The sequence below is a fragment of the Mustelus asterias genome, chromosome 30 (genome assembly GCF_964213995.1).
Source record: "Mustelus asterias chromosome 30, sMusAst1.hap1.1, whole genome shotgun sequence".
In the NCBI taxonomy this organism is placed as follows: domain Eukaryota; kingdom Metazoa; phylum Chordata; class Chondrichthyes; order Carcharhiniformes; family Triakidae; genus Mustelus; species Mustelus asterias.
The window spans coordinates 10121276-10142506 of NC_135830.1; the positions used below are offsets into that span (position 1 = coordinate 10121276).

Consider the following 21231-nt stretch of genomic DNA (forward strand, 5'->3'; position numbering starts at 1 on the left):
GTGTGAGATGGGATTCACTCAGTCAACCCATCTTCTAACACACCAGCAAATTGGCAAGTGTCTGGAGGAATTGGATTCTGCTGTTATTGCTGCTGTTAATCACATCCAGGACTGAACAATGTTCATTCTACAGTTGGGGTGTGTTTTTGCTGATGTTTGTGATTGCTATAACTGGGCTGGAGTTTATTACTCCGAATAAATGTCAAATTAACTCATATTGTTTAAGACACAAAGCTGGGACCTTCATTTCTCCAGGATAAGAAAATATTAATCAATGTCTTGTTACTAATTGCTGCATTTTTGTAGCCTTTTCTCTTTTCTAACTCAGTTTTCATACCTTCAGTTACTCTCCTGGGCAAGTCCCAGCTCCCCATACCTTCCAGAGTGTCTTTCCTGGCATCGGAATCCAGGGAAGACATCAGTAACACATCCGTGATCACCAAACACAAATCACAGTTGTTTGCACTGATCCACTGTTTCCCCAGTCATTGAGGATGGTGATGTTTGTGGAGCTTTCACTTTCTGTGATTTGTTTAATTGCCCACCACCATTCACGACTGGATGTGGGGGGACTGCAGCTCTGATCTGATCCGTTGTTTGTGGGATCGCTTGGCCCTGCCTGGAACATGCTGCTTCTGCTGTTTAGCGTGCTTATAGTCCCATGTTACAGAGTAACCAGGTTGGAATCTCAGTTTTAGGGTGCCCAGTGCTGCTCCTGACTTGTTCTCCTACACTCCATGTTGAACTAGCGGAGGTGATGACTGGTGGTATTATTGCTGAACTATTAATCCAGAAACTCAGCTAATGATTTGGTATGGTACATTGGGGAAACCATGCAGACGCTACGACAACGGATGAATGAACACCGCTCGCCAATCACCAGGCAAGACTGTTCTCTTCCTGTGGGGGAGCACTTCAGCAGTCACGGGCATTCAGCCTCTGATCTTCAGGTAAGCGTTCTCCAAGGCGGCCTTCACGACACACGACAGCGCAGAGTCGCTGAGCAGAAACTGATAGCCAAGTTCCGCACACATGAGGACGGCCTAAACCGGGATGTTGGATTTATGTCACGTTATCAGTAACCCCCACAGCTTGCCTCCTGGACTTGCAGGCTGTCCTGTCTGGAGACAATACACATCTCTTTAACCTGTGCTTAATGCTCCCTCCTCCCACATTGTCTGTATCTTTAAGATCTGGCTGGTTGTAGGGATTCGCATTCTAATCAGTATTCTGTAACTTGATTTTTGTGTCTATGTGCCCTGTTTGAGAGCACTTTTCCACTCCATCTGACGAAGGAGCAGCGCTCCGAAAGCTAATGGTATTTGCTACCAAATAAACCTGTTGGACTTTAACCTGGTGTTGTTAACACTCTTACTCTGCTCCCTCTACTCAGGTCTGAACTGCTGGTAGGACAGCACATTTTGGCAGGAAGAATAAAAGGGAAGCAGATTATCTAAATGGTGAGAGATTGTAGAGCTCTGAGATGCAGAGGGATCTGAGTGTTCTAGAGATTGAATAAACTGGGATTGTTCTCCCTGGAAAGATGGAGGCTGAGGCGTGACCTGATAGACGTTTATCAAATTATGAGGGGTATGGATAGGATGAACAGTTGGGACCTTTTTGCCAGGGCAGAAATGACAATTACAAGGCGGCACAAGCTCAAGATAAGGGGGAAAGGTTCAGTGGAGATGTGCGGGGGATGTTCTTTACACAGAGGGTGGTGGGGCCTGGAATGCGCTGCCAAGTGAGGTGGTTGAGGCAGACACGTTAGTGACATTTAAGACTTATCTGGGGCGGCACGGTAGCACAGTGGTTAGCACTGCTGCTTCACAGCTCCAGGGTCCCGGGTTCGATTCCCGGCTCGGGTCACTGTCTGTGTGGAGTTTGCACATTCTCCTCGTGTCTGCGTGGGTTTCCTCCGGGTGCTCCGGTTTCCTCCCACAGTCCAAAGATGTGCGGGTTAGGTTGATTGGCCAGGTTAAAAAAATTGCCCCTTAGAGTCCTGGGATGCGTAAGTTAGAGGGATTAGCGGGTAAAATATGTGGGGGTAGGGCCTGGGTGGGATTGTGGTCGGTGCAGACTCGATGGGCCGAATGGCCTCCTTCTGCACTGTAGGGTTTCTATGATTCTTTCTATGAAACATATGAACAGACGGGGAATAGAGCGATATAAGCGGTTGGTCTCGATAGGACAATGTGATCAGTGTTGGCCGAAGGGCCTGTTCCTGTGCTGTTATTTGTTCTTTGCATGAATCACAAAAAGCTCGTAAGCAGGAAAAGCAAGTAATTAGGAAAGCTATCATTTGTGAGGGGAATTAATTACATAAATATGGAGGTTATGCTTCAGTTATCCAGAGCACCAGTGAGACCACATCTGGAGTACGGTGTACAGTATTGGTCATCTTGTTTAAGCAAGGATGTAAATACATTGGAAGCAGTCGATTGACCAGACTAATGCCAGAAATGTGTGGATTATGGGTAAAGCTTGGACAGGCTTGGTTTGTGTCTGCTGGAGTTTAGAAGAGTAAGATAAATTTGATCGAAACATGGAAGATCCTGAAGGGTCTTGACAGGTTGATGTGGAAAGGATGTTTCCTCTTGTGTGAGAATCTAGAGCTCGGGGTCCCTGTTTAAAAATAAGGGTTCACACATTTAAAACGGAGATGAGGTTAAATATTTTCTTTCAGGAGGGTCGTAAACCTCTGGAATGCTCTTCTGAAAAGACGGTGGGAGCAGGATCTTTGAATATTTTTAAGGCTGATGTAGATAGATTCTTGGCAAGCAAGTGGGTGATAGATTATTGGGGGTAGGCAGGATGCAGATTTAAGGTTACTATCAGATCAGCCCTGATCTGATTAAATGGTGGAGCATACTCAAGGGGCCAAATAGCCGAATCCTGCTCCTTGTTCCTGTGAGACATTGGCAGTAAGATATGATTCAAAGTATGACTGTGTCAGCCTGTTGCTTGACTGGACTGTTTGACTGTAGGAACGGTCATGTTTAATAGTTTGTAGCTTAGTTATGTGTAATCATCAAGTAATTGAAGCTTATTAGTCAATTAACCTGATGTGATATTCTGCTGAATTGTAATACATTCGTACCATGTAACTGGCTTTGTCTGTAGCTGCATCCTTATTTGACAAGTGAAATACATCACATGACCCAAGGCCGGTGTAAAGCTACACTTTTATACTTTAATCACAGAGTCCTGTGGATCCCATCAACTCTGGATGAGCTGAGGTCTAGAATTGTTCATTCCTCTGCCATTGACAACAACAGTTATACTTGAGTTAGCGACCATATTGTGAAGAAACCAGCTGTGAAGTTTCAAACCTTCAGCACCGTGTCGTAAATTAATGTATCCTTTTAACTTGTAATATCTTAAAAGAAGCAGTTACTTTCCTTCAGACTTTATAACTATCTTTGATTTGAAAAATTAAAGATTTTAGTTCTCCAATCAGTTTTCATAGCGTAGTGGTTATTCTGACTCATTCGTTTTGAACATTTATAAATTGAATGTATTATGTTGTATTTGTGTTTCCTGCTATCTCACCTTTTACACACTGATTTGATGCCCACATTCTTTGGATTTTAGATCTGAAGTAACTTTGTAATTTCTGTATTAGTTTAAGTCTGTGTGTCACTTTGTGTCCTTTTAATTAACTGTGTTCCAATCTCTGGCAACCACTACAAAAACCAGCAAGCACTTTCTTTAACCAAAATATACTGATAGTCACCTGCCCCAATGAGGACTCTACAGGATTTCTACACATCAATTAGACATTTGAGACAATGAACCCAAATGTTAACCATTGGGATTTGACACCATAAACTTGCTTTTCTCAAATAAGTGACAAAGAAGGTATCTTTAGGCCCCCATTATCTCAGTACGAAGCCATAAAATTTAATAAAATGACAGGAAAGGTTATAACGTGAGGCAGACTCCGAAAGTAACTGATACATAAGAGGGCCAGCCAGGAGGCTGCAGGAAATGATCGGTAGATGACCATCACCATGAAGAAACCAATCAGAAACTGATTACACACCACCGACATCAATCAGGGACATCTTTCTTGTGTCCAACCAAATAAACAAAATCAGCTTAACTTCGGGACAACTCAAAAGGGGCAGCTCCCTAAAAGGAGGGGAACCGCCCGAAACAAAAAACAAAGCGGAAAGGAAACTTAAAGCATCAAATTAAAATGTGATTAAAGGGGTCAATAACACACCCCAGTCCCTGCAGTGCCCAGCGGGCATGGAAGGCTTCAGTGGTGCCTTCGGACACCGCATGCTCCCTTTCCAGGGACACCTGGCCACGAATATAGCTGCGGTAGAGGGGGCAGACAGTCAGGTTGAAGACCCTCTCGATCACCCTCTGCCTGGACCTGTAGATGGAATTAAATCAATCAGAGACTGATCATGTGAACCAGAGTTCAGGAACGCCATTGATCATGTACAAGGGGCTGTGTCCAGAAAAAGTTAATAAGTATCAGCTTTCAGCTGCCCGGTTCACAGCTCAGAGAAGCTGAGTAGGAAGAAGATAGACAACAGTCTATCTGTATTATGTCACCCAGTGGCGGCATGTAGATGAGAAACAGGAGGGGCAAAGGATAAACACTTGGGGGACACCGAGTGCAGGGCCTTTGGAGAGGAAAGAGAGGTTGGAGATGGAGTAGGAGTTGGCAAAGACTGTGGGATTGAGTGTTTTTTTAGGATTGGTGATGACAGTGGATTTGAAAGTGAGAGGGACAGTATGAGAGAAAAGAGAGAACCGTCAACAATATCACCTAATGTGGGGAAGTTGGATGATCAGCAGTTTAGTGAGAATAGGATTGATGGAGCACAAGGTGGGTCTCATGGACAAGATGCAGAGGGCATGAAGGGAGATAGGAGAGAAACTGGAGAAAGCTGTAGGTTCTGGGCTTGGGCAAGATGGAACTTTAGACACAGTTTGTCCCGGTGGGCTAGTGGAAGGGAGGGAAGCAGCAGAGGCAGCTGATCAGATTGTCCCAATCTTACAAAGAAGCTCCATGAGCTCCTCACACTTGGAGGTGAGGATGGAAGAGACAGGGGAGCACGAGAACCCTTCAAAAGGAAATAACATATGTTAAAGGAGTTAAAAGATTAAACACTGTTAACACAAAGCTAATTTATTGAAATTACTTGTGAATTCGCTGGTGACTCAGAAGGTTGGAAGGGCGGCACGGTAGCACAGTGGTTAGCACTGCTGCTTCACAGCTCCAGGGTCCCAGGTTCGATCCCCGGCTCGGGTCACAGTCTGTGTGGAGTTTGCACATTCTCCTCGTGTCTGTGTGGGTTTCCTCCGGGTGCTCCGGTTTCCTCCCACAGTCCAAAGATGTGCGGGTTAGGTTGATTGGCCAGGTTAAAAATTGCCCCTTAGAGTCCTGGGATGTGTAGGTTAGAGGGATTTAGCGGGTAAAATATGTGGGGGTAGGGCCTGGGTGGGATTGTGGTCGGTGCAGACTCGATGGGCCGAATGGCCTCCTTCTGCACTGTAGGGTTTCTATGGTTTCTATGATGACTGAGTGAATCCCTTCCCACACTGGGAGCAGGTGAATGGTCTCTCCCCAGTGTGAACTCGCTGATGTACAGTGAGGTCAGATGATGTCTTGAACCCAGCGTCACAGTGAGAGCACCTGAATGGTTTCTCGTCAGTGTGAACACGTTGATGGCGCATCAGTTCCCCAGAACTTCTAAATCAAGTTACAGAATACAAATTAGAATGCGAATCTAATTAGATTCGCATTCTAATTAGTATTCTGTAACTTGATTTCTGTGTCTGTGCACTGTTTGAGAGCAGATATCCACTCCATCTGACGAAGGAGCAGTGCTCCGAAAGCTTATGGTATTTGCTACCAAATAAACCTGTTGGACTTTAACCTGGTGTTGTGAGACTTCTTACTGTTCTGTGACCAAGCCAGTTCTCCACCCATCCAGCCACCTCCCCCTTTATCCCATGAGATCCATGAGATCAGTAAACCATTCCGAGAAAATATCACCTCCAGACACAGAGATCAGTATCCCCCTGATCCGGGATCAGTAAACCATTCTGAGGAGAATATCACCTCCAGCGATCAGCGGAGATCAGTATTTCCTTCATCCGGGATCTTACCTATTACAGGTTTTATGTCTTTTATGTATCATATCTAAACTGTTGCTTCTTAATAACTGAGTGAAAAATCACCGATGACTTCTATCCATTTTTTGGGTATTTCTGGTCATCTATAATCCCCAGACTGAAACATTACACTCGTCCATGAGAGTAACTGAAATAATCTAGAGTAATGATGTTAGTTGTGGCTCAGTGGTTCCATTCTTATCTCTGAGTCAGGAGGTTGAGGGTTAAAATCCACATCCAGAAACATCAGCATCAAATCCAGGCTGATATTCTGATGCAGTTCTGAGGGGGCACTGCACTGTCACAGGTCCCATCTTCCAGATGAGACCTTCAACCATGGCCCCATCTGCCCTCTTAGTTGGGTGTAAAACTTCCCAGGATGTTATTCCAAAGAGCAGAGGAGTTTATTGCTTGATATTTATCCCTCAACAATCATCACTGAACAGATTCTCTGTTCACAATCACATTTGTGTGTTTGATCTTGCTGTGCACAATTTGGGGACAGCATTTTCTACACGAAGGCATTGATTACACTTCAACGAACTTCATTGGCTGTAAAAGCACGTTGGGACATCCTGAAGTTGTGAAAGGCGCTATTATAAATATAAATCTTCCATTAAAAAAGGAGAAAAGACCCAACAATTGAAGAGTCAGTAACAGGACATCAATCAGTCTCCTCTCAGTGAAATCAAGGACTCCGACACTGAGTTTGTCACAAAGCTGATTTAATTATAAACAGATTATTAAACTCCAGCCCAGGTCCAAGGATTATTAACGTCAACTGAAAAAAAAAACTCCAAATATCAGAATGAACACAGTTGAGTCCTGGATGTGATTAAAGCAGAATCCAACCCCTGGAATCACTTGTTATCTCACTGGTGTGTCTGCAGGGTGAATGAGAATAAATTGCTTCTCTCGCACACTGCAGGTGAAAGGCCTCTCCAGTATCTGTGGGTTGGTGTCTCAGCAGATTACTTTTTTCATATTCATTTACAGGATGTGGGCATCTCTGTCCACATCCCATTCCGAGGAGAATATCACCTCCAGCGATCAGCGGAGATCAGTATTTCCTTCATCCGGGATCTTACCTATTACAGGTTTTATGTCTTTTATGTATCATATCGAAACTGTTGCTTCTTAATAACTGAGTGAAAAATCACCGATGACTTCTATCCATTTTTCAAATGCTCAGGCCAGCATTTATTGCCCCTTCCTCATTACTCTTGTGAAGGTGGTGGTGAGCTGCCTTCTTCAATCACTGCAATCTCTGTGGTGCAGGTACACGGTGCTGTTAGGGAGGGAGCTTTTAAACCTCTTCTCACAGTCCAACCATTTATGATGTGGAGATGCCGGCGTTGGACTGGGGTAAACACAGTAAGAAGTTTAACAACACCAGGTTAAAGTCCAACAGGTTTATTTGGTAGCAAAAGCCACACAAGCTTTCGAGGCTCTGAGCCCCTTCTTCAGGTGAGTGGGAATTCTGTTCACAAACAGAACTTATAAGACACAGACTCAATTTACATGAATAATGGTTGGAATGCGAATACTTACAACTAATCCAGTCTTTAAGAAACAAAACAATGGGAGTGGAGAGAGCATCAAGACAGGCTAAAAAGATGTGTATTGTCTCCAGACAAGACAGCCAGTGAAACTCTGCAGGTCCACGCAACTGTGGGAGTTACAAATAGTGTGACATAAATTCTGATTCTAGGATCGCATGATAAAGACTCAGGAGGAAAAAAGCAGAAATATTTATGTGAAATAGTGTGACATAAACCCAATATCCCGGTTGAGGCCGTCCTTGTGTGTGCGGAACCTGGCTATCAGTTTCTGCTCCGCGACTCTGCGCTGTCTTTATCATGCGATCCTAGAATCAGAATTTATGTCACACTATTTGTAACTCCCACAGTTGCGTGGACCTGCAGAGTTTCACTGGCTGTCTTGTCTGGAGACAATACACATCTTTTTAGCCTGTCTTGATGCTCTCTCCACTCCCATTGTTTTGTTTCTTAAAGACTGGATTAGTTGTAAGTATTCGCATTCCAACCATTATTCATGTAAATTGAGTCTGTGTCTTATAAGTTCTGTTTGTGAACAGAATTCCCACTCACCTGAAGAAGGGGCTCAGAGCCTCGAAAGCTTGTGTGGCTTTTGCTACCAAATAAACCTGTTGGACTTTAACCTGGTGTTGTTAAACTTCTTACTGTGTCCAACCATTTAAACAGTCTCTTCTCAATGTGAACAAGTTGATGTTCACGGAGATGCAATGACTGAGTGAATCCCTTCCCACACATGGAGCAGGTAAACAGCTTCTGCTCAGTGTTGTGCTTGTGTTGCAGCAGATCCATTGCACTTTTAAATCTCATCACAATCAGAACATCAAAACCATTTATTTTTCGGTATGAACAAGTTGATGTGAAATAAAGCTGCTTAACTGATTGAATCCCTTGTCCCACACGGAGCAGGTGAACATGCTTCCTCAGTGAGAGTGCACGGGTGTTTTAGCAGGCTGGATGACAGTGAATCCCTTCCCACACTCAAATCAGAGGAATGGCCTCCCACCAGTGTGAACCCGCAGGTGTTCAGTGATTTGGGATGAAGTAGTGAATCAGTTCCCAGATGAAGAGCAGCTGAACAGCCTCTCTCAGTGTGAGTGGTTTGGTGTCTCTGCAGATTCCCTGCACTTTTAAAGCTCTTTCCACAGTCAGAGCATTTAAACGGTCTCTTATCAGTGTGAACAAGCTGATGGTTGCTGAGCTGTGATGACTGAGTGACTCTCTTCCCACACACAGAGCAAGCAAACGGCCTCTCCCCTGTGTGAAGAGGCTGGTGTTTCATCAGTTCATTTCTGCTTTTAAACCTCTTCCCACAGTCAGAACATTTACAGGGTCTGTCATCGGAGTGAACAATTTTGTGTCTTCTGAGGTAGGATAAACATGTGAATCCCTTGCCACATAGGGAGCAGGTGAAAGGTTTCTCCCCAGTGTGAAGACTCTGGTGTTCACTGAGGTGAGATGTTGTAGTGAATCTCTTCCCACACTCAGCGCAGGTGAATGGTCTCTCTCCAGTGTGGATGCGCTGGTGTCTAAGAAGATGGGATGATTTAACAAATCCTTTCCCACAAAAGGAGCAAACAAACGGTCTCTCCCCAGTGTGAACACGCTTGTGTTCAGTGAGGGTGGAATACTGCCTGAAATGCTTCCCACACTGAGAGCAGCTGAATGGTCTCTCCCCAGTGTGAACACGCTTGTGTTCAGTGAGGTGGGAAGCACAAGTGAATCCCTTCCCACACATGGAGCAGGTGAAGGGGTTCTCCCCAGTGTGAACACGGAGGTGTTCAGTGAGGTGAGATACTTGCCTGAAGTTCTTCCCACATTGAGAGCAATTGAATGGTCTCTCACCAGTGTGAACCCGTTGATGGTGAATTAAACCTTCAGAACTCTTAAAACTGTTCCCACAGTCAGAGCATTTAAACGGTCTGTCCTCAGTGTGAACTCGCTGGTGTGACACCAGGCTAAATGACTGAGCGAATCCTTTACCACACATACAGCAGATGAATGGTCTCTCCCCAGTGTGACTGCGTCGATGAATTTCCAGCTGAGATGGGGTTGTACATACTTTTCCACAGTCTTCACATTTCCACTGTTTCTCCATGGTGCTGGTGTCTTTGTGTCTCTCCAGGTTGGATGATCTGTTAAATCCTTGTCCACACAGAACACGTGTACGGTTTCACCTGACAGTGAATGGTGTGATGTTTTTCAGGCTGCGTAACTGGGTAAAGCTCTTTCCACAGTCAGTTCACTGGAACACTCTCACTCCAGTGTGTGCATGTGTCTCGATGCTTCTCCAGTCACACTGATGTTTGAAATATTTTCCCACAGGCAGAACAAACATTTTTCCTTCCACATTCAAAGGCTAATTGAGTTTAGGTGCTGATAAATCGAATGATTGTAAAATATTCGTATGAAATTTGATTTGAGTTTCCAGTCTGTAAATCTTCCCCTTCAAATATCCTGCAAAAGAAGATAACAAAACTACTGTCAGTCCAGGATAGAAATTCTGAACAGCCAATTCTAGTTTCTCTGGAACATTTTTTCCGCTTGTTCCCCCAAACCTGTAAATCCCCGTTCCACACACACTCCCTCCTCCCTGGGCTGAAATCCAAACCCATCTCATCATCTCCAACATTCTTTTCCTCCATTCCCAGTTTTCTCCCTCCCTCCCTCTCCTCTGTCTGGATTCAGTTCTGATCAATGACATGTCATTGATGAAGACGAACATCTCGTCAAGACCATCCCCACACCCCCACTTCTTGCCTTCAAACAACCGCACAACCTCAAACAGACCATTGTCCGCAGCAAACTAACCAGCCTTCAGGAGAACAGTGACCACGACACCACACAACCCTGCCACAGCAACCTCTGCAAGACGTGCCGGATCATCGACACGGATGCCATCGTCTCACGTGAGAACACCATCTACCTGATACACGGTACCTACTCTTGCAACTCGGCCAACATTGTCTACCTGATACGCTGCAGGAAAGGATGCCCCGAGGCATAGTACATTGGGAAAACCATGCAGACGCTACGACAACGGCTGAATGAACACCGCTCGACAATCACCAGGCAAGACCATTCATTTCCTGTTGGGGAACACTTCAGCGGTCATGGGCATTCAGCCTCTGATCTTCGGGTAAGCATTCTCCAAGGCAGCCTTCACGACACACGACAGCGCAGAGTCGCTGAGCAGAACTGAGAGCCAAGTTCCGCACACATGAGGGCGGCCTAAACCAGGATCTTGGGTTCATGTCACACTATCGGTAACCCCCACAGCTTGCCTCCTGGACTTGCAGAATCTCACTGGCTGTCCTGTCTGGAGACAATACTCATTTCATTAACCTGTGCCTAATGCTCCCTCCACTCACACTGTCTGTATCTTTAAGACCTGATTAGCTGTAAAGATTCGCATTCTAATCAGTATTCTGTAACTTGATTTTCTGTCTCTGTATGCCCTGTTTGAGAGCAGATATCCACTCAATCGGACAAAGGAGCAGTGCTCCGAAAGCTCATGGCATTTGCTGCCAAATAAACCTGTTGGACTTTAACCTGGTGTTGTTAAAACTCTTACTGTGGATTCAGTTCTCCAGCTGCTGTCTGCAGACTGACAATAAAACCAATGAATCTTATTGGGGGTGTTGGAGCCTCCAGCGGGTGTTTGTGAATCCTCCCCGCCCACCTTCCAGGGTTTCCTTCCTTCCCAGAGATCAGAGTCCTCATTGATTTGAGGCCAAAGTGTAACCTCTTATTTATTGTCCCCCTCCCCCATCCTCTGATGTGAACCATCCTCCAGTGGCTGAGCCAGGATGGGGCCGTTAACCTGGGCCTGTTCCCGGGAGGGAGGGAGGGAGAAGCCCCGCAGCTGCAAACCAGGGAGCTGACAATGATTCTGAAGGGTTTGCGGATCCACAAAGTGTTTCCAAATCCTCCCAGCCACCGCCTAACGCTGACTCCGCTTCTCCGGGACAAACAAGCGCCAAGGCCAGCAATGACACTGCGCATGCTCCACATCACAATGCCCAGGGGACTGATTGACGGCAGCTCCGGACCAATCGGAAGAGGGGGCGGGACTGGAGGACCGAGCGGGAGCGGCTGGTCCTCCAACCAATCGGAGTGAATGAGGGGCGGGACCTGAAACATGCGCAGTTCCGGACCAATCGGAAGAGTTCCCTGTTCCACGCATGGGAGAGGTGCGCATGCGCAGTAAGCAAAGGCGTTTGCAGCACGCGCAGTGTGGGTGACAGCGACTGGAGAGAAGTTCCTCTGTCTCATCAGCAGCCGGTAAGGATGCAGAAACATAGAGGGAGCAATCGAACCGGCGGATGGACGTAGACAGTTTTTAAATACCTGTTAAAGGCCTCAAACATCGAATATGAGCCCGTAAGTCCCGTGTTTGCAGTTTCGGGTCTTTTTCCCGAGACGATGCTCAGGTTAACTGCCGCCATCTTGATTGAGCAGGGAGCAGAGCGCATGCGCTGGTGTCTTGGTGACGCAACCGTGAGGGGGCGGGTCTTTGTGTTTCTGCTCCCACCGGGTCCTAGTGCTCGGAAACATGACTAAATATGAGCATCAGATTTTCAAACAGCTTCACCCACTCCCAGGCTGCACCTCACGTTTGCAGCCAAGAGAAGTTAATGGGTCATGTACATATTCAGTATGAGAGGTTGCATCCCGGAATACTTACCTGAAGCGGTTACACGGCTTTTGTACTTGTTGGAGTCTAGAAGGTTGAGGAGGAATTTATTGAAACTTACAGGGTACAGCGTGGCCTGGACAGAGTGGACGTGGAGAGGATGTTTCCACGAGTAGATAAAACTAGAACCAGAGGGCACAACCTCAGACTAAAGGGATGTTCCTTTCAAACAGAGATGAGGAAGAATTTCTTCAGCCAGAGTCATCGAGGTTTACAGCATGGAAACAGGCCCTTCGGCCCAACTTGTCCATGCTGCCCTTTTTTTTTAAAACCCCTGAAGCTAATCCCAATTGCCTGCATTTGGCCCACATCCCTCTATTCCCATCGCACCCATGTAACTATCTAAATGCTTTTTAAAAGATACAATTGTACCCACAGCTTGTTCCAGACACTCACCACCCTCTGTGTGAACAAATTGCCCCTCTGGACACTTTTGTATCTCTCCCCTCTCACCTTAAACCTATGCCCTCTAGTTTTAGACTCCCCTACCTTTGGGAAAAGATATTGACTATCTACCTTGTCTATGCCCCTCATTATTTTATAGACTTCTATAAGATCACCCCTCAGCCTCCTACGCTCCAGAGAAAAAAGTTCCAGTCCATTCAGCCTCTCCTTATACTCAATCCATCAAGTCCCGGTAGCATCCTACTAAATCTTTTCTGCACTCTTTCTAGTTTAATAATATCCTTTCTATAATAGGGTGACCAGAATTGCACACAGTATTCCAAGTGTGGCCTTACCAATGTCTTGTACAACTTCAACAAGACATTCCAACTCCTGTATTCAATGTTCTGACCGATGAAACCAAGCATGCCGAATGCCTTCTTCACCACTCTGTCCACCTGTGACTCCACTTTCAAGGAGCTATGAACATGTACCCCTAGATCTCTTCGTTCTGTAACTCTCCCCAATGCCCTACCATTAACTGAGTAAGTCCTGTCCTGGTTCAATCTACCAAAATGCATCACTTCGCATTTGTCGAAATTAAATTCCATCTGCCATTCGTCAGCCCACTGGCCCACCAGAGAGTGGTGAATCTGTGGAACTCTTTGCCACAGAAGGCTGTGGAGGCCAGGTCATTGAGTGTCTTTAAGACAGAGATAGATAGGTTCTTGATTAATAAGTGGATCAGGGGTTATGGTGAAAAGGTAGGAGAATGGGGATGAGAAAAATATCAGCCCATGACTGAATGGTGAAGCAGCCTCGATGGGCCGAGTCGCCTAATTCTGCTCCTATGTCGTATGGCCTTTTGGTTACACTTCAGCCCCAAGCTCCTCATGTTTACATAGAAACATGCATAGAAAATAGAAGCGGAAATAGACCATTCAGCCCTTTGAACGTTCCCTGCCATTCATTATGGTCATGGCTGATCCTCAAATTCAATACCCTTGTCCCACCCATCCCCCCATAATATCCCTTTTGCCCCAAGAGATATATATCTACTTTTGAGGAATGGAGATCCAAAGATTCACGACCCACTGTGTGAAAAATATCTAATCTCTGTCTCTATGCGCAACACTTGTTTAAACAGTGACCCCGAGATTCTCCCATAAGAGTAAACAACACTTCCAACAAGTTGTTGGAAGGTATTTTGAGAGACAGGATCTACAGGCATGCAGAGAAGCAAGGACTGATTAGAAACAGTCAGCATGGCTTTGGAGTGGAAAATCATGTCTCACAAATTTGATTGAGTTTTTTGAATGGGTAACCAAGAAGTTAGATGAGGGCAGTGCAGTTGATGTTCTTTACATGGACTTTAGCAAGGCCTTTGACAAGGTATCAAATGGTAAGTTGTTGCATAAGGTTAAATCTCTCGGGATCCAGGGTGAGGTAGCCAAATAGGTACAAAACTGGCTTGATGACAGAAGACAGAGGGTGGTTGTAGATGGTTGTTTTTCAAACTGGAGGCCTGTGACCAGCCGTGTGCCTCAGGGATCGGTGTTGGGTCCACAGTTATTTGTCATTTATATTCATGATGTGGATGAGAATTTAGTAGGCATGGTTAGTAAGTTTGCAGTATGGTTCGTAAGTTTGCAGATGACACCAGGATTGGTGGCATAGTGGACAGTGAAGAAGGTTACCTCGGATTGCATCGGGATCTTGATCAATTGGGCCAGTGGGCTGGTGAATGGCAGATGGAGTTTAATTTTGATAAATGCGAGGTGATGCATTTTGGTAGATTGAACCAGGACAGGACTTACTCAGTTAATGGTAGGGCATTGGGGAGAGTTACAGAACAAAGAGATCTAGGGGTACAGGTTCATAGGTAGAGTGGTGAAGAAGGCATTCGGCATGCTTGGTTTCATTGGTCAGAACATTAAATACAGGAGTTGGGACGTCTTGTTGAAGTTGTACAAGACATTGGTAAGGCCACACTTGGAATACTGTGTGCAGTTCTGGTCACCCTATTATAGAAAGGTTGTTATTAAACGAGAAAGAGTGCAGAAAAGATTTACGAGGATGCTACTGGGATTTGATGGTTATAAGGAGAGACTGGATAGACTGGGAATTTTTTTTCTGGAGCGCAGGAGGCATAGGGGTGATCTTATAGCGGTCTATAAAATAATGAGGGCCATAGATCAGCTAGACAGTCAATATCTTTTTGCAAAGGTAGGGGAGTCTAAAACTAGAGGGCATAGATTTCAGGTAAGAAGGGAGAGATACAAAGGGTCCAGAGGGGCAATATTTTCATACAGAGGGTGGAGAGTGTCTTGAGCAAACTGCCAGAGGTAGTAGTAGAGGCGGGTACAATTTTGTCTTTTGAAAAGCATTTAGACAGTTACATGGGTACGATGGGTACAGAGGGATATGGGCCAAATGCGGGCAATTGGGACTAGTTTCGGGGTTAAAAAAAGGGGCAGCATGGACAAGTTGGGCTGAAGGGCCTGTTTCCATGCTATAAACCTCTATGACTCCTCTCCACATCCAAGACCTTTCAGGATCTGAAAGGTTTAAATTAAGTTGCCTCTTACTCTTTTAAACTCGAGCAGAGACTGTCTCACTGCTCCTCATCAGACTATCCACCTATTCCAGGTGTTCGTCGACTAAACCTTCTATGAACTTCTAATGCATTTATATTTTTCCTAAAATAAGGAAATCGAAATGTAGACATTGCTCCAGATACAGACTCACCGTGTGCAACTGAAACATAACTTCCTTGCTTTTACTCCATTCCCCTCATAACAAACAATAGCTTTCTGAATTACTTGTACCTGGATTTTCTATCGTGATGGATTTTGGATATTTTTTGTTACAGGCGGTTAGAAAGGGAGGATTTACACACAACAAGCTCAAACCAAGAGAAAATCTTGTCTCTTCTGATACGGGCTTTCTGAATGGGACAAGTAGGGAGATGTGAATGGAATGTTTCCACTTGTTGGTTTTTCCATTACTGGGAACCATGAACAGACAACAAATAAATCAAACAGGAAAATAGGAGATGTTTCTTTCTTCAGACAGTTGTTAGAATTTGGAACTCACTGCGACTGGAAGTGGTTGACACAAATACTTTAGATGCTTTCAAAAGGAAAATATATGAGCCTATGAGAGAAAAGGGATTGGAAAAATCAAGTGAAAAGCTGAGATGTGGTGATCAGAATGAGAGGAGACTCATGTGGAGGATAAACTCCAGGACAGACTCGATAAACCGAATGGCCTGTTTGTGTATTGTCACAGACAGAACAAACAATTCTCCTTCCCTGTTCAAAGACAATAACAATCAGCTCCTAATGATCCGAGTGACTGTCAGATCTCAACGTGATGTTTGGTTTGTGTTTTCTTGCTGTAAATCCTCCTTTCCAATATCCTGTCAAGGGAGTTTACAAAAGTCATCACTGTCAGTCCAGGACAGATATATTCATAGAATTCCACAGCTCGGAAGGAGGCTATTTGGCCCATCAAGTCAACTCTCTGACAGAGCATCCCACCAAGGCCCCAGCAACATAACCCAACTTATTTACCCCACTAATCTCCCTAACCTACACATCCTGGGGGAAAATGGATAATTTAGCATGAAATCCACCTAACCTGAATATCTTTGGACTGTTGGAGAAAACTGGAGCACCCGGAGGAAACCCACGCAGACAAGTAGAGAATGTGCAAACTCCACACAGCAGCGCTCCGAAAGCTAGTGGCTTTTGCTACCAAATAAACCTGTTGGACTTTAACCTGGTGTTGTTAGACTCCTTACTGTGTAAACTCCACACAGACAGGTAACCAAGGCCGGAATCGAACCCAGCTCCCTGGCGCTGTGAGGCAGGAGTACTAACCACCGTGCCAGCGACGTAATTCTTTGTAAACTTATTTTACAGGAAATAGAAGAGGAGGATTTGCAGTCTGGACAATCAAATCTCACGTCAGACAGAGTCAATCAATTCATTGGGATTTGAAGATTTGTGCATCTGAAGGGATTTAATTGACCATCTCAGTTGGAAACTGGTGAGAATCCGTTTCCTTGCTCCTCCTGTGGGAAGGGATTGATACAGCTGGAAAACATGCTGACACGACAGCGAACTCGCAATAGTGAGAGTTCATTCACCTGCTCCGTGTGTGGGAAGAAATTCATGTGTTCGTCCAACCTGCTGGCTCACCAACTCGATCACATTATTCAGAAGCCTCTTCAAAGCTCTGACTCTGGGGAAAGCATTGAAACCTCTGAGGAACAGGCCCAACACCAGCTCCTTCACACACATGAGAGACCGTTCAGCTGCTCTCACTGCGGGAAGAGGTTCAGCCAGTCCTCCCGCCTTGCAGAGCACCAGCTCTTTCACACACACGAGAGACCGTTCAGCTGCTCTCACTGTGGAGAGTCGTTCAGCGACTCAGTGCATCTCACTGAGCACCAACAAGTTCACACCAAGGACAGGCCATTCAGCTGCTCCCAGTGTGGGAAGAGATTCACTCAGTCCTCCCACTGCACCGTTCACCAACAGATTCATTTTCAGAAGAGACATTTTAAATGCTTTAAATGTGAGAAGACCTTCAAAAGAAGGATTAGTCTGCTGAGACACCAGGGCACTCACACTGGGGAGAGGCCATACGTTTGCCCTGTGTGTGGGAAAACATTTACTTGTTTGCAGCATCTGCTGAGTCACCGGCCTATTCACACCGGGGAGAAGGCATTCATCTGCTCCGTGTGTGGGAAGGCTTTCACGGAGTCATCCAGCCTCCGGAGACACCGGCGCATTCACACAGGGGAGAGGCCGTTCTCCTGCTCCATTTGCGGCAAAGGATTTGCTCAGTTTTCCTCCTGCAATCAACACCAACACATTCACTCTGATAAGAGACCTTTTCAATGCTCAGAATGCAATAAGACCTTTAAAAGAAGTGATGATCTGCTGAAACACAAACGCATTCACATCGGGGAGAGGCCGTTCCTGTGCTCTGTGTGTGGAAAGGGATTCGCTCAGTCGTCTGGCCTGCTGAGACACCAACGCATTCACACCGGGGAGAAGCCGTTCACCTGCTCTGTGTGTGGGAAGGGATTCACTGATTCATCCTATATGCTGAAACACCAGCGAGCTCACACTGCGACAGAACCGTTCACCTGCTCCCTGTGTGGGAAGGGATTCACTGATCCATCCCACCTGCAGAGACACCAGCGAGTTCACACTGGGACAAAACCTTTCAACTGCTCCATGTGTGGGAAGGGATTTAATCAGTATTACAGCCTGCTGAAACATAGACGACGTCATGTGTGACCGGCACAGTTGGATTCTGTTGTTTCTGCGCCCTGAGATAAACAATAACAATTGGATGAATAGGGGAGGCAGCGGCACAGTGGAATTATCACTGGACTCAGGGTAAGGCTCTGGGGACCCAGGTTCGAATCCCACCACAGGCAATGGTGAAATTTGTATTCAATTAAAATCTTGGATTAAAAGTCTAATGACAAACCTTAACCATGAATCAATTGTCGTAAAAACCCATTTGGTTCAGTAACGTCCTTTAGAAAAGGAAACCTGCCGTCCTTACTTGGCCAGGCCTACATGTGACTCCAGCCCAGCAATGTGGTTGACTCAAATGCCCTCTGAAATGGAGGGCAGTTAGGGATGGGAAAGAAATGCTGGCCCAGCAAGTGACGTCTACATCCCGTAAAAATGAATTTAAAAAAGTTCCTCAGTATCTCAGTAACCTCCTCCAGCCCCACAACACCCTGTGTAAATACAAGTTGTTGATGATTATGCCCTGAGATAGATAACGTGAACCCGATTCCCCTCGTCCACCAACACAGCAACTTCTTCACAAAAAGTAAAGCACATGGGATTGGGGCTGTTGTACTGAGATGGGTAGAAAACTGACTGGCAGACAGGAGACAAAGAATAGGATTAAAACGGGTCTTTTTCCAACTGGCAGGCAGTGACTATTTGGGTAACGCAGGATCAGTGCTGGGGCCTCGGTTACTCACCTGCCATGGGTCTTGTTTTTTTCCCCGTTTATTATGCATAATTTTTAAATTGTTGCTTCCTAATAATCTAATTTAAAACCATGGATAAACTCAAACCACTTTTGGAAAATCTGTGACTCTCTGATCAAGAATCTTACTGACCACTGCATACCATTCTGGTCACCGTATTATTAAAAAAAATATCCAGGCACTGGAAAGGGTGCAGAGAGGATTTATATGATGAGATTTTAATGTAGAAGGCAGCTCACCACCACCTTCTCGGGGGCAATCAGGGATTAGCCATAAATGCTGGCCAAGCCAGCAATGCCCACATCCCATAAATGATTTTCAAAACGTGTGTGGTTTTTTTATCAGGAAAGGATTGACAGGCTAGTTCTTCTTTCTTGAGAAATGAAGGCTGAGGGGTAACCTGAGCAGAGGTCCTCAAAATTATAAAATGCTTCGATACAGAAATAGTGTTTCCTCTTGTGGGGAAGAGCAAAAAGTAAAGTTTATTTATTAGTCACAAGTAGGCTTAGATTAACACTGCAGTGAAGTTACTGGGAAACTGGAGACAATCAATATAAAACAGTCACTGAGAAATCCAATCGGAAATCCAGGATAAATTTCTCTGCACAAAGAGTGGCGAGAATATGGAAATCACAACTACAGGGAGTGAAATGAACAGTATCGATGTCTTTCAGGGGAATCTCAACAAGTACTTATGAATGATTTTATAGTTCATTCAGGATTTATTTCAAAAAGACTAAAAACAATAAAGTGACAGGAGATAATTTGCAGGGTGTGAGACTCTGTGTGTGAGGGTGTCTGTGAGTGTGTGTGTTGCTTTTCATTGGCGTCACAGAAACCTTCCTCTTTCTGAGCAGACAATCTGCCCCCTGAATGATGTGAATTGTAGAACTCAGAGATTCTCCATTCAGAATGACCATGTGCTGTGTAAAACCTGACATCTCCACAACCAGACGCCACTTCTCCTGGAACAACGTGAAGTGACTACAATTTTTGAGATTGATTTCTTTGCTCTCACATATTTTCTCAGTTCATAAATTCCATCACGACCTTTAAACACACTGATGGTCTCCACTTTAAATACTTCCCTCAGTCTTACCAACATATAGCAATTGGATTGCTGCTATTACAGGAATCCATTCTGAAATTCTGTAAATCTGATTCCCACCAAACACCAACCCATATCCCCATCTGAGTTCCAGATTTTAATGAGATTTCTTAAAACACAGGCAGCCTGGCAGCACAGTGGTCAGCATTGCTGCCTCACAGCGCCAGGAACCCGGGTTCAATTCGTGCCTCAGCTGACTGTGTGGAGTCTGCACATTTTCCCTGTGCCTCTTTTAGGGCAAACCAAATAAACAAACTCAAATTAACTCAGGGACAAAGTAAAAGGGGCAGCTCCCCAAAAGGAGGGGGAACAGCCCGAACAGAAACAAAGTGCAAAGGAAACTTAAAACATCAAATCAAAATGTGATTATCGGGGTCTATAATGCACCCCAGCTCCTGCGGTGCCCAACGGCCGCGGAAGGCGTCAACCGCGCCCGTGGACACCGCATGCTCCCTCTCCAGGGACATCCGGCTGCGAACGTACCCGCGGTAGAGGGGCAGACAGTCAGGATGGACGGCCCCCTCGATCGCCTGCTGCCTGGACCTGTTAATGGCGCGTTTCACCAGGCCCAGGAGCAGGTTCACGAAGAGGTCGCCATCCCGACCCTCCCCTCTCCGCACCGGGTGTCCGTAGATCAGGAGCGTGGGACTGAAGTGCAGACAAAACATAAATAAAAGATTCTTCAGGAAAACAAAAAGGGAGTGCAGCCTAAGACACAAAACGTAGACGTGGTCCACGGACTCCACAAGGCCACAGAAAGGGCAAACTTGAGAGCCCGTGAAACCTACGGTTGTGCGGAACTGCTGCATGCATCACCCTCCATCCCAGGTCCCAAGATAATTGAGGGAGATCCCTCCGTAGAGGTACCTCCACTGGGGATCTTGGCCGCCCGGCGGCAACAAAGCCCGCCAAGGTGTATCCGGGCGACAGGCGAGGAGGCGGTAGTGGAAGGTGTGCAGCAGCAGCCCGCACAGGAAACGCCTCCGCGCAGTGGAAAAAGGCACGGAGGACATTTCCGTGATGCGGCACATGCTGTGGGGCACCTGTTCCGGGAGGGGGGGCATAGGCTTTGGGCCAATGTGGAATTCTGTCTGAACAGGGGAATGCTCAGGCGGGATCCCACCGCACGGCTGCGCCGCCTCGAGACCATGTGCACATTCGGGGCCGAGCACGACCGTCCTAAGATCTTGGATGGCTTTGGCCGCGTGCCAAATGGGCACCCCCGCACACTCAGCCAGCATGTGGGGGTTCATCCAGCCTGCTCCTCTGCCATCCAGCACATCCCCGATCCTGGTCCTTCCGGCGTCCACAGCCCTCT

At 46.0% G+C, this 21231-nt stretch overlaps 2 protein-coding genes across 3 annotated transcripts in view; one reads left to right on the forward strand and one right to left on the reverse strand.

Annotated features, from left to right (window-relative positions):
• Window positions 1-4495: 4495 nt before the first annotated feature.
• The window catches only part of LOC144480746 (uncharacterized), a 44024-nt gene continuing 27288 nt past the window's right edge, over window positions 4496-21231 (reverse strand). Inside the window, exons 3-5 of the mRNA XM_078200327.1 lie at window positions 8858-9715; window positions 8396-8499; window positions 4496-4524 (exon numbers count right to left, since the gene is read on the reverse strand). Of these exons, the coding sequence (XP_078056453.1) occupies window positions 4496-4524; window positions 8396-8499; window positions 8858-9715 (991 nt within the window). The remainder of the gene's footprint in view (window positions 4525-8395; window positions 8500-8857; window positions 9716-21231) is intronic.
• Window positions 11913-18288, forward strand: LOC144481012 (uncharacterized). 2 transcript variants are annotated; one of them, XM_078200640.1, is made up of 2 exons: window positions 11913-12077; window positions 16701-18288. In XM_078200640.1, exon 2 carries the CDS (start codon window positions 16884-16886, stop codon window positions 18087-18089), a length of 1206 nt encoding a protein of 401 aa, XP_078056766.1. In that variant the 5' UTR covers window positions 11913-12077; window positions 16701-16883; the 3' UTR covers window positions 18090-18288. The 2 variants fall into 2 exon arrangements, with proteins under 2 accessions (XP_078056766.1, XP_078056765.1); XM_078200639.1 differs by having other exon boundaries at window positions 11924-11978; window positions 16701-18149.